The sequence below is a fragment of the Pelecanus crispus genome, chromosome 5, assembly GCF_030463565.1.
Source record: "Pelecanus crispus isolate bPelCri1 chromosome 5, bPelCri1.pri, whole genome shotgun sequence".
NCBI lineage: Eukaryota > Metazoa > Chordata > Aves > Pelecaniformes > Pelecanidae > Pelecanus > Pelecanus crispus.
Genome location: NC_134647.1, coordinates 78248326 through 78263129, shown reverse-complemented (window position 1 = coordinate 78263129; position 14804 = coordinate 78248326). Strand labels below are relative to the sequence as shown.

Below are 14804 nucleotides of genomic sequence, written 5' to 3'. Positions count from 1 at the left end.
TTCCACTTGTAGAGATGCAGGCATCTCATTCCATGCCTTTGCAGTAAAAGTTTATGGATGAACACAGAGTTATTTATAGAAGCATTACTTCACATCCCCATTTGTCTGAGGCTTTTACAGAGCATCACTGATGTATGCTGTGATATGTTTGAATAGTGTTTTTGCAACCTTTCTTTCTCTGACCCTTGAAATATGGTAGGAAATGGCTCACTTGCTCTTAATGCCCATCTGCTATTGAAGAATTCCCTAGGTATTAGAGCAGTCATGAAGAAACAGAAACCTGTCTTAACTCACAACACAAGCAAAAAGAAAATTTCCCGACTTAACTGCTTTATATGCCATAGCAATGAAAGAGAGGCAGGTGATTTCACTTACTAATTACGAGGACTACAAAGAATTCTTAATACATTTACATTTCAAAATACAAATCTGCTTAAAGTTTTGGTTTTAAAAACTTTCTACCTTTTCTTAGTTTTTAGAAGCCCTGATCCCCCAGTGACCTGCAGTACAGTAATCCAAATCTACCTTCTTATGACCCAAAATGAATCTCTGACATGTAAATGAAGTTGACAGTGAGAAGTGTTGAACAAAAGCCTAGGGTTTTAGCTGAAGGATTTCTTAATGCTCATTTAACAAGTTTTACTCTTTGTGTTCAGTCTCAGTACCGTCTCCCAAGTCAGCTGCTTCCCATTTTGCATATATACTTGTGTAAGACTCTTCCTTCTAGCTTGTTACCAGCACAGTTTCAGTATCAGCTACATTGAAAATGGGAAGCATCGGTTTCCAAATAACCAATGCACCAGTGAGACCTGTAACATAACACAAATAAAGCAGCATAAACCAACAGTTTTTCAATGCATCAGGTATAGATATGCCTATAAATCTTAAAGGATATGCTATAAACCCACGTTTATATAATAATGGCAAAAACTTCTTGCCTTACAACTGCATTAAACTAGGGGAATGAGATGTTGCTTTTCATATCGTTGAGTATTCAGAAAGCCCACAATGAGACATACTTGTTAGTGATTTCAATGCCCTTCCTTTTTCGGAGTGGGTAAGATTACACGTGCATTCTATGTGCTTTCCAGCACAAATCACGTGAATGCAATCTTGAATGTGGTATTTGACCTCTGTTTATCCTAAATTGATCAATTTTTTTGATAATAAAAGCCTTACCCTATTTTACAGGGCATATATACACAGTAGTTTTCACACACACAATTTTAAAAAATGGTCTAGGAATATTTGTTGCCAATATTCCAGTGTAACTGATTTTGATATGCTCATAACTTTCAAGACATTCTTCTCCAAGGCTACAAGTTTTCCACTTCATTCCAGTTCAGAGGCATTTTAGTTAGCAGCCTGAGAAAACTCTTTAGTTAGTAATTGAAACTGTAGCATGAAAAACGTTAAACAGAAGCAGGATATTCTGCTTTATTAATAACCAAGAGCTACAAAAAATACTCTAGATATGACATTCAGCAAAACCTTCATGAAGAAGTCCTTTAAGCTAAAGAAAGAAATTACTGCAGTCAGAAGCTATTTATGGTTGAAGTTTAACCTGTTGCATTCCCAAGAGTATCTACTATGTATTCCTCTATAATGAGCTATCTAATCTAAAGCATGTCATCTTTAGAAGACAAAAATATACAAACTAACTTTTGACTGAAAAATACGAGCAGGAAGATGACTTCTACTTGATCAAAGAGACCAGCATATTCTCCTAAAATTTAAGTTTCTGTCAGGTCGTGGCTATTTCCTAGCTGTATTTGAAAGGGGGGTTGTGGGTGGGGGCGTGTGTGTTTTTGGAGGCTCTCTCAAGCATTCTATTAAAGATGTCAAGAGTCACAGGAGAGAAATAAAAAGCCGTCTCTATAATAAAAAAAGAAATTAAACTACACAAAAATAAAGTACAGTCTCAATCTGTCTACACCATCTTCCAAAATAAGATACTACATTTAGCTCAGGCTAGCATCCTCTCAACTGTACACTTCTCTCACCTCTCTGATCTTTACTGGTTTCTTTTTCACACCCTTCCCACTGTTCTACCTAGCCAGAACGCAATGAACTGGCATTATTATAAACATTTTGGGGTACAGCCAATGCTTCTGCCTAGACACAGGTTCTCCCCATTTTCTGAAGATGCCAGAACCACAGCCAGCCCTCCCCTTCTCCTTTTGCTAACCCCAAGGGAGCAAGTGGCATCTCTGATCATTCCCAGTATATGCCACCAAAATGCTCATTGCTGCTGTAACTCGGATTTGCAGAAATTCTCAGTAGATGTACTTGACTACGTACTAAGCTTCAAGTATATTCATTGCACTAAAGAAACACTTAAATACTTCAGGACAGTAGACAGCTTATTTTTATAACAGTGGAAAAATTAATAATTAAAAGTAATTAGAAACATCTGACATTTTCAACATACAAGGGTAGCAAAGTGCAAGACAAAAATCAGTGAAGGAAATCTGCAGAAAATATTACATGCTAGATGGAAATCAAGAAGAAAGTAATTCAACTGCATAGTTTAGAAAATGTATGTGAATCAATTCAGAATATGGATGCCTGCAGTTAAGTCTTAAAAATCTGTTTACTTGAAGTACTGTATAAACCTTAAATTGACAGTAAATTAATTCCAGTAAATGCAACAGGCAGGAAGGCAGACAAATGCTAAAGAAATGAAATGTTACTTTTGAGTCCATAAACCAGTACTGTCTATTATAGAAAGCAAAGAGTTAAAAAAAAAAAAAAATGGGAGACCACTTGCAGAACTTGTATCTCCTGTGCCTTTCTTTCATACCCAAGGTCATCTGGTTCAAGAATCAAATTGGAGTTAAAGAAACCAATTCCCACGTGCACGGCAGCTGCTGCCCTGACTGTGTCGCTGAGTTACTCCCATCAAAAAGAAACACTTTAAAAAAAGAACACTTTAATATTAGTGCTGGCTGCTAACCTGAAAAATAGAAGATGATACTGAATACTACTCTATGGCAGACTGATGTTCTTTTTCCTCCGGCACTTAAGAAACTTCTAAGGACTTTATTTTTTTCTTAATTCTGTTAGCATTAAAGCTTGAGAATACATTCACTCATTCTCTTGTACAGAATCCTAATACAGGTGAACACCAACTTCTAAAGTTCAAATTGCTTCTGCATTTTGCAGTAGGTTACAACAAAAGGCAGAATTCAAGAAAGGAGTTTGCCCCCCAAATCAAAATTAGCTGCTGCTGAATGCCATGTACTTTGCCATAGATACCCATTTCATTTGAAAAGTGCACATACAAAATGAAAAGGCAAGAAGTCAGATTTAGGTATTACTTTGTGAAGCGGCTTATGTGATGAGGAATCATACTTGAACTAACTTGATAAAGCTGAATAGTTAAAACTGATTACATTTTTCTCCCAACTGACGAATACTTAGTTTGACTCAGACTAACTGGTATGAATAAAGAAGTAGAGAACAACAATTAAAAAACCCTCTGAAATAAATTGTTTTGTTCTAATGTTAAAGTGCTATCTGTTTTAAATTTCAAAATGTCACGTTTCCATCTCTTCAGGAGAGGAGAGACTGAAGACACAAATCCTAGCAACTTGAAGAAATAATCATCACTAAATAATGGGTTAAGTTTCAAGAACAAAATTTAAATAATCTTCCTGAAGCTCTCTAATTATACAGATATTATAATTTGCAAATGATAACTTTTAACATCCAGTCATTCTCAGCCTAAAACACCAGCTTCATATGAGCTTATAAATAAGCAATAAACAAACTCAAATATTGAAGAAAACATGCTTCCATTAAAGGAGATTGCCGAGTCCTAAATGGGCAGCAGTTCAAGAATGCTACACTAGTAGTCAGGCATGTACGATTTACAGTACTTTTACTTTTCTACTGCTGCCACTAAGTTTAGAACATGTCCTACAAAAAGGCCTTGCTGATTTTAAAATGTTCTGTAGATCTGTAGTATGCTTATTTTGGTCCTTTTCAATAGAAGCCTTAGAAACCCTGCCTTCAGTCTGACTCTGGCTTCTATAACCTTTTGGTAGAATCTAGTTTACTGTATGCCATCTCCCCACCCCATTACGCCCACGTAGTTCCCCATGTGCTCCGGACAGGTTGTCAGCAGCATACATCCTTACAACTTTAGAGGCTGATAATGTACTTTGGTCTTTTATTTTTAAGAAAAGCTGACACTTCTTTGTCATCATTTGTCTTATAATTTTAGCCCACACATTTGAGAATTAGGGAAGAAATTATCTTGTCATGTCATATGCAGATCTGTCTATAAAGGGAACATCCTCTTAAAACACATTCCACTTACTTAATTGTTTTGCAAAGTCTTCCCATATAAATAAACACATGAAGTAGAAAAGCAGTGGATGGTTTTTCATATTATGCTTGTAACAAGCAACAAGCCACACAGTCAGTTTGCATTCCTCCTAAATTCCCAGCAATAGTTTTGGAGGCTTTTGAACTTATGTTACTTAAAAATCCAAGTGATAAGATAATACGCATCACAATGATGAAAGAGCAATTTCAATTTCATAGCTAATAACTTAAGTGATGTAAGCAGTTTAAGTCCTCAAACCTATCATAAAAGGAGTCACGTTCCTCTTACTGTAGAAGAGAAAAAAGAAGGGTAGGCAGAAGAGCAGAACTAAGCAAGTTTTTTCCATTTATCTAAGGACTGGCATAAAGTTTCTCGCCCACATTACACAAATAAGCCAGTTGTTAGCAGAGAGCTTTGGAACATCTGGAATCACCAGAACCACTCTCCTTGTTTAGATAAAGATAATCCTTCACCCCAACACCACAAACTTAAAAAAAAAAGTCCTAGATTCTAATGGCATAGCAGAGTTATGAAGACAACACACCCAGAGTTTGTCAATGTGTACAAGGAAAACGGAAAAGAATTGATAATTTTGAAAATTAATTCAACACCATTAGAACTTTGAAAACATCTCATCACTTTGTTGCCTCAAATTTGTTATTTCTGCACCATATTATCAGGCCTTTTCCCCCTCCAAATTTGGCGAGGCCTCGGAAGCACAGCATCAATCTTGTACACAGTAGTTCAAAGTCCTCTAAGTGGTGTTTTAATTGATGCTTGTGTGACCATTAAGAGGTATTCCGTTATTGCAAACATTCAACTCTTCATTGTTTGGGTTTTTTTCCCTACAAAACATTCAAATGGCTTACAGTTATTGAGCTATTCAATAACTGACAAATGTATTAATACCAAACTGTAATACACACTTCATTATCTTTATGGACAGTAATTTTATATTATTATTTGCACAGTAAGTTGTCTTCACTCCAAAATTTGATCCCATCTGTTTCAATTGAATGCTCACTTTTTCTCTCACTTAAGTTAGAGAAATAGCAAAAAACCTCAAGATTTTTCAAAACTACTCCTTGCCTCAAGTGTGTAAAAGGTTTAACAGCAACTTCTGAAAGCTAGCAAATAAAGTTGTGGACATATCCCCACATTTGCCTAGAGTACTGCTACAAAACCTTAACATTGTCCTCAACCTTCGACATCAAACTAAATGAAACTAGACCTTCCATCCATGCATAATGTCCAAACCAATTCTATTTTCAATGCTTTTTCAGACAGTTTTTTAAACTGTCACATGCAGCATATCGTGAGACCTCCTGCCTGAAGAACGCAAAGCTAGAAAAGAATCGCCATAGACAAGTGCATGGACTGCTCGTTATCCATATATTCATCCGCAGCAGAACTGGACTCTTTTCACAGTCTGTAGCCCAAAGCTACATACACGAGAGTAAATCTCAGCCTGTAATCTGATAAACATTTTACTACATAAACCAGCATTGCGGGCGAAAAAAAAAAAAGCAGCACTCTGAAGAACCAGCAGTCCTAACCTCCCCTAACAGTTTGTTCCTGCCCTAGACCATTTGCTGATATACGCCAATACAAACCTTTATATGGTCACACAGTGAACTGGATTGTGAATGTGAACTGGCTGAAAACTAATTTACAGGGGGGGAAAAAACCCCACCAAACCAAGCTAACAACAAAAGCTGTTCACCATATACCTGTCTGTGCAAATGTAAAGCAACGCAACATGGCACACACTCGTTTTCAGCAGCAGTACAGCTGACCAAAGTCTGACACTCGCTTTGAAAAACAGCCTCAAGTCAGCACGGGCAAAGCTTCCAGTTCCAGCACATGGAGCGGTCAATGAACCAACTAGAACTTTTCCATCCTAAATTTGTGTCATAAACCTGCCTTGTGTCTTAGTGATCTGCAACAACAAAAAAAACCAAACTGAATATTCCTTTTGACAGTTTTCAAGATTGCATATGTTAAAGTTCCTAAGTTCATAAGCAAACTATAGCGCCAGTGATATACTACACCATATCATTAACATTATTTCCTGTTTAATTAGGCAGCTTGTGTTTGGGACTTAAAAAAAAAAAAAAAAAAGACAGGACTTTTTTCTGCTTCTTTAAATCACCAACTCTCAATTTCTCCTCAAAAGTTAGATGAAGTTTATATATATAAAAAAAATTGTATACATACAGAATGAAAAGTAATTTCAGAACAGCTATGCACCACAATTATCTGCAAGTACTATTTCTAAAACAGGTAAATAACAATTACACTTACTATTAGCTCTTATTCCTTTTAATAACCTATTTGTTTCAATAGTCTAACAAATGTGAGTACACAGAAGGATGTTACCTATGTACTTACGAAGTTCATGTACATGTATTTTATTTTTAATTTCATAAAATTGTACATGATAGCGATCTTTAAGTGCTTTGAGTATTAACTTTTACGAGATAACAAAAAAAGGTGTATCTGCCCTTACATTCCAAGAGTTGAGCAATATTCTCCAGGTTTAAGGCCCAGCACTAATTCAGAAAACCACTGCTGTTGTAGTAATCCACCTGAGAATTTCTCCTTTCCAACCTGATCTGCTTGCAAGTGTTTCCATCACACTAACAGACAGAGCCCCACGTTATCCCTGTGATTTATCTCAGAACTTTGACACAACCTATTAGCACCTTGGTATTGCAGACTTAATTATGCCTTCTCCTGGCTATAGATCTGCCACCCGCTACATTTTGTGACACTCTAATAACAATTGTGGAAAGTTAGTGGAAAGCTGTCCCCCTGGTTCTTCTCAACAGAAATAGCACTGGCTCTGCTACTTTCATTTTCAGATTAACATGCTCTTGTGTTTAATGGTAACTTAAAATCTACGAGCCCTGCTACCATGTTGCAGCATAGCCAATGTTTGAAAAACCTCAACAGAAAGACCAGTTTGCTTCAGCACTGGACCACCATACATAACACTACAGATATGAAACAGATACAAGCTCTCTGATCTGTAGTTATTTAGAGAACGAGTCAGAAATTCTCTGTCATTTAAAAACATTACATCTCCAGTGAAGAAAATAAGGCTTAAAGAAATCCACAGGAACTGGAGGCAGAAAAAGCTAACTAATTTAGTTATGCCCACATTAAGGTTTTTACCAACATAGCCCAGTTTTCCTGATTTGCACAATGGGCCAGAGAAAACCCTCCCTGGATCCTGCCATATATCAACCTTTCTTTACGGCACAAAAAAAGAACAGGAAAAATCTGCATATATTAACCTTTCATAGCCCAGCCCTTCCCAGTCAATCATTTCTTATTTGTTACCTGATAGCTATCTATATATCTATAATAAAATAACAAAGGCCTTTAGTATAGATGCAGTAATCCTAAAAACTACACTTACGCCAATATTCCGTTTTTTTCCCCCTGGTTGCCCAGCAGAAGCAACAAACTACACTGATGAGAGCAGAGTTTTGCCATCATGGTGCATCCACTCCAGAAGTGCTCTGTACCCCACTGTAGCAGCAAACAGGAACCACAGCCAAAGTGGGCGTAATGTTGATACACAGTATAGGAACCTGCATCTGTATCTAATATCAAGGAAAAACAGAAGGTCAAAACCAGAAGGTATGGCCTACTCTTAAAAAGCAATCAGACCACCACTACCTACAGCTGGTGGTCCCACAACCGAGCCATAGTAACCGATCACATGAACTCTCTCAACCCACCCTTTTTGTGAAGTTAAATGCATTCACCTGAATACCTTGATTTCAGCCTCTTCTACTACCCACAGTACAACAGCAGCAGAATTCCCAGCAGAGCTGGTCCATTTAGCTGAACATAAGCCTGCAACTGCACGCTACCATCCTGCTCACAGTAGCGTCTACTCACCACAGAACTCAGCCAATACCCTCCTCGCCAGCTGTAAGTAGCAGCACTGGCAAAGCGGATGGATGCCACAAAACTGCATTAGTTTGACACACAGTCACAGAATTCCTGAAGGTTCAGGAAAGCAGCCCACAAAGCACCACGAGAAAATCCACAGAGCAGAACTTTGCTCCATAGGATGCATGCCCAGAGTGCCACCCAAGTAGTTCAACTCACTGGTGAGCTGTCAAACATAGTAAGTAATCAGTAACTGTAAAATGGCAGTAACAAAGATGGTGTGGACTTGTGTCAGTGTGACATAATTACATTGCTGCAGTTCAAATAAACAAACTAATCAGATATACCGTTACTGTTAACGACAGGCCCAAAGCATTTTGTTAACTAATGGCACTACTAGTTTCTGTTTCAATGTAGCACTTCCAAATTGTAACTCAGAGTAACAGAAGTCATGGATCAGATCCTGCAACAGAAATCTCATTTCTTTAAAAACAAACCCCTCCTCCCCCCAAACACTAGCACAGGAGCTATTTTGCTTGTGCTAGGAATTCAGACCAAGCATTAATATTTAAAACTGCAAAGTACCACACAAATGCCTTGCCCGTGCTACAGAGCAGTATCTCATGAGCGATGCTTCAGCTTAGCCCATTCCTGAACCCATTCATTTACTGGATCCACACAGAAAACAAAACAAAACAAGCAAACAAAATGCCTGCCATCAACCAATTTGTACCAGTGATTCCTAGAAAAGGCAAAAACTAAAAGCAGACCAAGACCCTCGTGCTGCATATAACACACCTATAAGGCTTTGTTACTCTGAATCTAAGTAGAGGCCATGTAACGTCTTAGTCTCTAATTCAGCAAAGCACTGGGGCATTGACGAAGAGGTTCTTAATCCCATCATTAAGCCCTTAAACCACCGTTTCCCAGTGTAAAGGACATGTTTATCTAGTAACTCCACTACAGATTTTAGGTTACACTGTAATAACCATCCACAATGTACAAAACTGTTCCAGCAGAGCTATTACACATACTGTAACTAAATATACTTTTCCATAGCCATCACTGATAATTTATTGCGAGTTAAAATAACAGATCTGGGTCTTAGAAAGACATCTGCTCTGATAAAGAAAATTCAATCAAATGTATACAAGTCTACATCACATACAAGGTGCTATATTAACAGGCAGACTGACAGAATTCAGAAGATGGAAAAAAACCCAAAACAAAACCAAACCAACCCCCCCACCCATGCAACTACCTAAAGGTATTTTAAGGACTGTTTATGTTCCACTGAGAACAGGATGTATATTTTACTAATACAAGTTTTGAACAGAGTACTGTTTAAAGAGTAATATATATCCACAAATGGAAAAAACCTGAAGTGCTTCCCTAAATCCACCAGTGCTGGAAGCATTTGTAGGGACCTGAGAAGTCCCAAGCAGCTGTGCACACATTTTCATGTCTAAACTGCAGTACACCAGTTCAGGATATTTTCACTTGAACGTGACATTTTCTCGTTCTGAAGAAACAAGAGTAATTCAAAATTATTTGAGGCTAATCTGTCCTAGCTGAACAGTATTTGAAGGCAGTCTTACTGCTGAGTGTTCAGCCTAATTACAATGTCTGTTCAAAACAGATTAATTAGGTTACTTGTACCTTTTTAAGGCGTCCTTAGGCACTTGACCACAGCTAATAATAAATACCCAGGACTTTTTAATCTCTAAAAAAGCAAGCATCATTACCTCTATTCTAAAGATGGGGAAACTGAGACATGAGTAAGCAAAGTCCTCTGCCTAATGTCACCTAGCTGAGAGCAGAGCAGCCAGGAATGAGAGGCTGGTCTTCAGAGTCCCGTCTAGTAGCTTAACCCAACACGGTGAGGTACAAGTGCCTAGTTTTATATAAAAGTATATACCAAACATAGCTGTGTAATCTAAGACTCAGCTATCCAATTTATAGCATGCACACTAGCAAAATACTGAGCATTTTCCAATCATATTCATTTTATGAATATTCTTGTCCCAGATATGAAATGGAAAAATAAGACAAACTAAAAACTATACCGGATGTGCCATCGTGTAAGCCTAATTTACATATATTTCAGTTGTGGTACTCTTCATCACTACTTTAAAAAAGAAAAAAGTTACCAATGGCCTTTAAACACGATTCTGTCATAAATTTTATGCTTCAAGATTCCCGAGTACAGCATCTTAGGAAATTAGATGACTACGGCTTCCATTAAAACAAAATATCCATTCAAAACCCCCTTTATTCTGACCAATACAGAAATAAAGACATTTTTGCCAATGTTTTGTAATTTCAGAAATATGTATTATGGCCTAATTTGAAAAACTCATTCCCAGCAGAGCCTTTAACACCTCCATTTGAAGCAACTGAGGGTCTGTTCCATGCTTATTTACTTCAGGGCACAGCCCAAGTTCTCTATCTTGACTAAACAATTTCATTTAAGTAAATAAAACCAAGTAATACACCTTTTTTTTTTCCCCTGATGTAAAACAGGTATTGTTTTAGAAGCACAATTTTGAGTAAACCAAAAATTTTCTTAAAATAAATCCTGTAACATTAACAAGAAAAGTCAAAAGTTTAAAACATTTATATGACTATCTAGAAAAGAAGTAGTGGAGAACACCTAGAAGCACAGAAGTCCAATCATTTTGCATACACAATAGCTTCATTTAAATACTCAAAGTAAGAATTTCTGTTACCTCATCCATATCAACTTACTATGCTGACATCTATCATCACTCCCGAGAAAGCACACATCTTTGGAAATACATGCTACCTCATAAAAACTTTTTTTTAAAAATAATGACTAAAAAAAAAAAGGACTCTTTTTTTCAAATAAAACTTTAAAGATTTTATTTCAGGGATGCCTTACCTAACAGCCTGCCAGCATCATAAGTTAAAGTGTAATTTTATGATGAAACAGAGTTGCCACTTCCACCGGGAAGCAAAGAGTTAAAGGCTGTGCAATTAACCTGAAAGCAAGCACTGGAGAGGCTCCTTTACCTGCTGGACAAAGTTCTAAAAAGATGCAAGCCCAGAGAAGGACAGCAGAATTTTGGAAGGGAAGGCAGCACCAGCAATACTCTTTCTTACCCAGGCTCCTTCCCCTCCTACAAAAGAACCTGTACTGGAGATAAAAGGAGGTAAAAAGGTAAGCTGGCTTTATGTCATCTTTCAGTCTTTGGTAATCAGGTAATTTTGCTGGTGAAGCTACTGAACAGAACAAACTAAAAAGAGGATTTGTTTACTGCCAAGTTGATTTTGTACTTTGTTTGCATTTACTAACTACTGAGGAATAACTGTTCCATTTTTCACCTTGAACAAACTTATGTGAAAACTTGCTTAGAAGCAAGAGATACTTCCCACATCCTATTAGCTGTCTTGGAAACATTTACAGTGAGGTATAGAAGAATGGAGAAAATATTTTATAGAAAAATCAGGACTGAAATGTCTAGTGGATGTTTGCTAGCAGAGGTTTTTAAGAAACTGCTCTAGCCGAGTCACATTTTTAAGTATAAAACTGTCACCGTGAGAAGTGTGATCTTAGGCCTATTTAAGGCCTGTCTAATTAAGCCCAGTACACTTTGAAACAAGTACATATACCACATCTATGTTTCACCACTTTTTTCTTAGCAGTTAGTTAGTTTGCCCTTTTGTTTTTCATATTTTCTCAGAACACACTTCACATCCTGTTAGTCAGTAGCTGTGAAAGCTTGCCAATCTTTCTATCAGGCAAGTTCAATTGATTCACGGCTGCTGATCCACCTCCATTAACTTCATCCAAACCTACCAGTTAACTACTTACAGCACGCTGGGGTACGCAGGGCTATCATCACCAAGTGCAGGCAGAACATACCACATCGATAAGCAATGTGTTATATTGATCGCTGACTGATAGTCACTTCAGATTCCATGGCAGGATCAAGCTTGGGATTAACACTGGGTTTAGCTTGTTTTCAGCAGGTTTTCACGGGTATTACCAAAACATCTAAACCACACTGTTCATGATCTAGATCAACCCAGCTACATGACGCTTTCAACCTTTACTGTAGCCATGTATTCTACAACTTCCTCATCTTTCTGCGCAAGATTGCAATATGCAAGTAAAAGCCCATTTTACATATAAGCACTTTTTAAGTTAGCGGTCTTTAGATTGAGGAAGTTTCCTCCTGAAGAAACACAAGTGAAATGGCGTATCTCACACTTCACTGTAGTTCCCTTTACTTTGGGAACATGCCGCTAAACTAGCTTTTACACGCAGGTATACGAAGAGTAATTTGTTTTGAAGAATTCCCAAGAAAAATGATACTGATGTCTTCGCATTCCACTACTAATATATGTCACTGCAAACAAAACGCCACCTTTAAAGCGGTTCTTCCTGATATGGAAGTTCCTCTTAAAAATACCTAAAAGTTAGCAGTTTACAAAGCTTAAACCCTACTGGGATTTCCACGTTAACTTTGTAACCTTTCTGTCTTGCCCAAAGAACTGTATTTATCGATACAGAAGCTACCACACATAATGGAAGTGACAGCGCAACCAAAGGATCTAATCCATCCTGTTTTGTTTGTTTGTTTAAATTAGTATCACTGCCAGTCTCATCTTTCAAGAAAAAAAACCCCAAACAAATAAAACCAACGCTCCCCACCCCCAACAACAAAAAGCCCCCCCAAACAAAAAAACCCACTCGTTTCTGTTTAAATTTATCTGAACCCCACTCTCGGTACCTCTACAGAAACTCTGCTTCCGTTTAGCTTACCTGTAACACTGCCATAGCTACTTACTCACACAGCTCACCACTTCAAACAGGTTTACCAGCTCATATATCATCATATCAAGTTTGTATTAACATAGCAATTCTTCCTAGACACTTAGAGCCACTGATTAAAGTTCAGCATTTTAGATGGATTCTTAGCCTTCAGCCATCTCATGCGCTACAGTATTAAGTAGACTGCTACATCTCTTTTGTGCCTTCTTTTGTTACTCGAGTGAGCACATCGCTAACATTTAAAATCATGGGAGGATTTAACAGCGTTTAGGAAATAAGATTTCTCCTTTTTAAAGCATGCCTTTCTAATTTCCATTCGAACATTAAATTCAATGCTTTCCATTTATGGACTTCTTTGGCTAATTGTCCGACTAATAAATTGAGACACATTCTTTGCCTGGTTAATCATAACAACTTGTCTAGATTTAGCAGTGTATATTTAAAAAAAAAAAGGCAAAAAAAAAAAAGAGAAAAGCAAGCTTTCTTTTGGACAAGGAAGCGGAAGAGCTAGCAGGTCGAGCTGACATTTAAAGATAAGAGCACAAAAGTGAAGCTCCTGAATTGCATCTAACCCTGCGGCTGACAAGCAGAAAAGTAACTGTTGCGCAGGCAACCGAAACTGGTCAAACTACAGGGATGGAAACAACCAACCCTTGAGTTTTCAGGACCTTTTACGGTGTCGGGGGGTTGTTTGGGGTTGGTGTTTTTTTCGGGGTTGGGTTTTTTTTTTTTTTTTTGAGTGACAAGAAGCCTTGCCGTGTGACAAATACCGGCGCTCCGACCATTTTCTCCTCTTCGCAGCCTCCGAGTTCAAGGCCTACATAAAGGAAGCTGCTCCGACTCCGGCGCCGTGCAACGCTGAGGGGAAAAAGCTCTTGGCCTGACCCCGGGGCGGCCACCGGGCGCCCCTCCGGCGGGGCCCCGACGGGCGCAGAGCCCGGGCCGGCGCAGGGGCCGGGAGCTCCCGGCCACCCCGCAGCGGCTCGGCCGCGCCGGCGGGAGCGGGCAGCCTCCGCGCCGGCCCAGGGCGCTCCCCAGCCGGCGGGGCCGGGGCGGGGGGGGCGCGGCCCGGGGCAGGCCCCGCCGGAGGGACGCGGCCGCTCGGCGGGGGGGAAGGAGGGAGGCGAGAGCAGACAAAAGCGGGTCGCGGCCGGCAGCGGGGTGGGGCCGTGACCGGGCGGCGGCGGCGCCTCTGCTCCCGGGGGAGAGCGGCGGGAAGCGGCCTGGGGTGGGCACGGGCTTCCGCCGCCGCCCCGGCCCGGCCGCGGGGTGGGCTGGGCTGGGCGCCCCGCGCCGCGCCGAGCGGCGGGCAGGGGGCGGCGGGGCGCGGCGGGGCCGGCGGCGGCTCCGTCCTCCCCGCGGGGAAGCGGAGCGGGGCCGGGGCGGCGCCCGGAGGGACGCCGCCGCCGCTTACCTGCAGCTCGGTGAAGAGGATCTCCCTCTCGGCCGCGTTGGACGCCATTGCGCTGGGGTTTGAAGTCCGCACCTGGACGCTGCTGCTGCCGCCGCCGCCGGCGGGGAGGGGAGCGAGGGAGGCGGGTCGGGGGCCGGGACTAAGGGCGCATCGGGGGCGGGGGGAGCGCTCCGCGCTCAGGCAGGCAGGGGGAAGCCGGGGGGGCCGCCGCCGCCCCCCTTCCTCTCATGGGGGTCGCGCTGGGGCGCGGTGCGGTGCGGTCCCCGCCGGGCCGCGGTGCGCTCCCCCGCCCGGGCGCGGCGCTGGGCCCTGGCGGCGCTCGGCGGCCGCTGCTGCTGCTCCTGCGGCCGCCG

The 14804-nt window shown here is 40.5% G+C and overlaps 1 protein-coding gene across 3 annotated transcripts in view; it reads right to left on the bottom strand.

Moving 5' to 3' along the window:
• Nucleotides 1-14546, bottom strand: part of PKN2 (protein kinase N2) — a 55811-nt gene extending 41265 nt beyond the window's left edge. For all 3 annotated transcript variants that reach the window (XM_075711602.1, XM_075711603.1, XM_075711604.1), the window contains exon 1: nucleotides 14452-14546. In XM_075711602.1, coding sequence (XP_075567717.1) covers nucleotides 14452-14499 — 48 coding nt within the window. In that variant the 5' untranslated portion in view covers nucleotides 14500-14546. The remainder of the gene's footprint in view (nucleotides 1-14451) is intronic.
• Nucleotides 14547-14804: the final 258 nt, after the last annotated feature.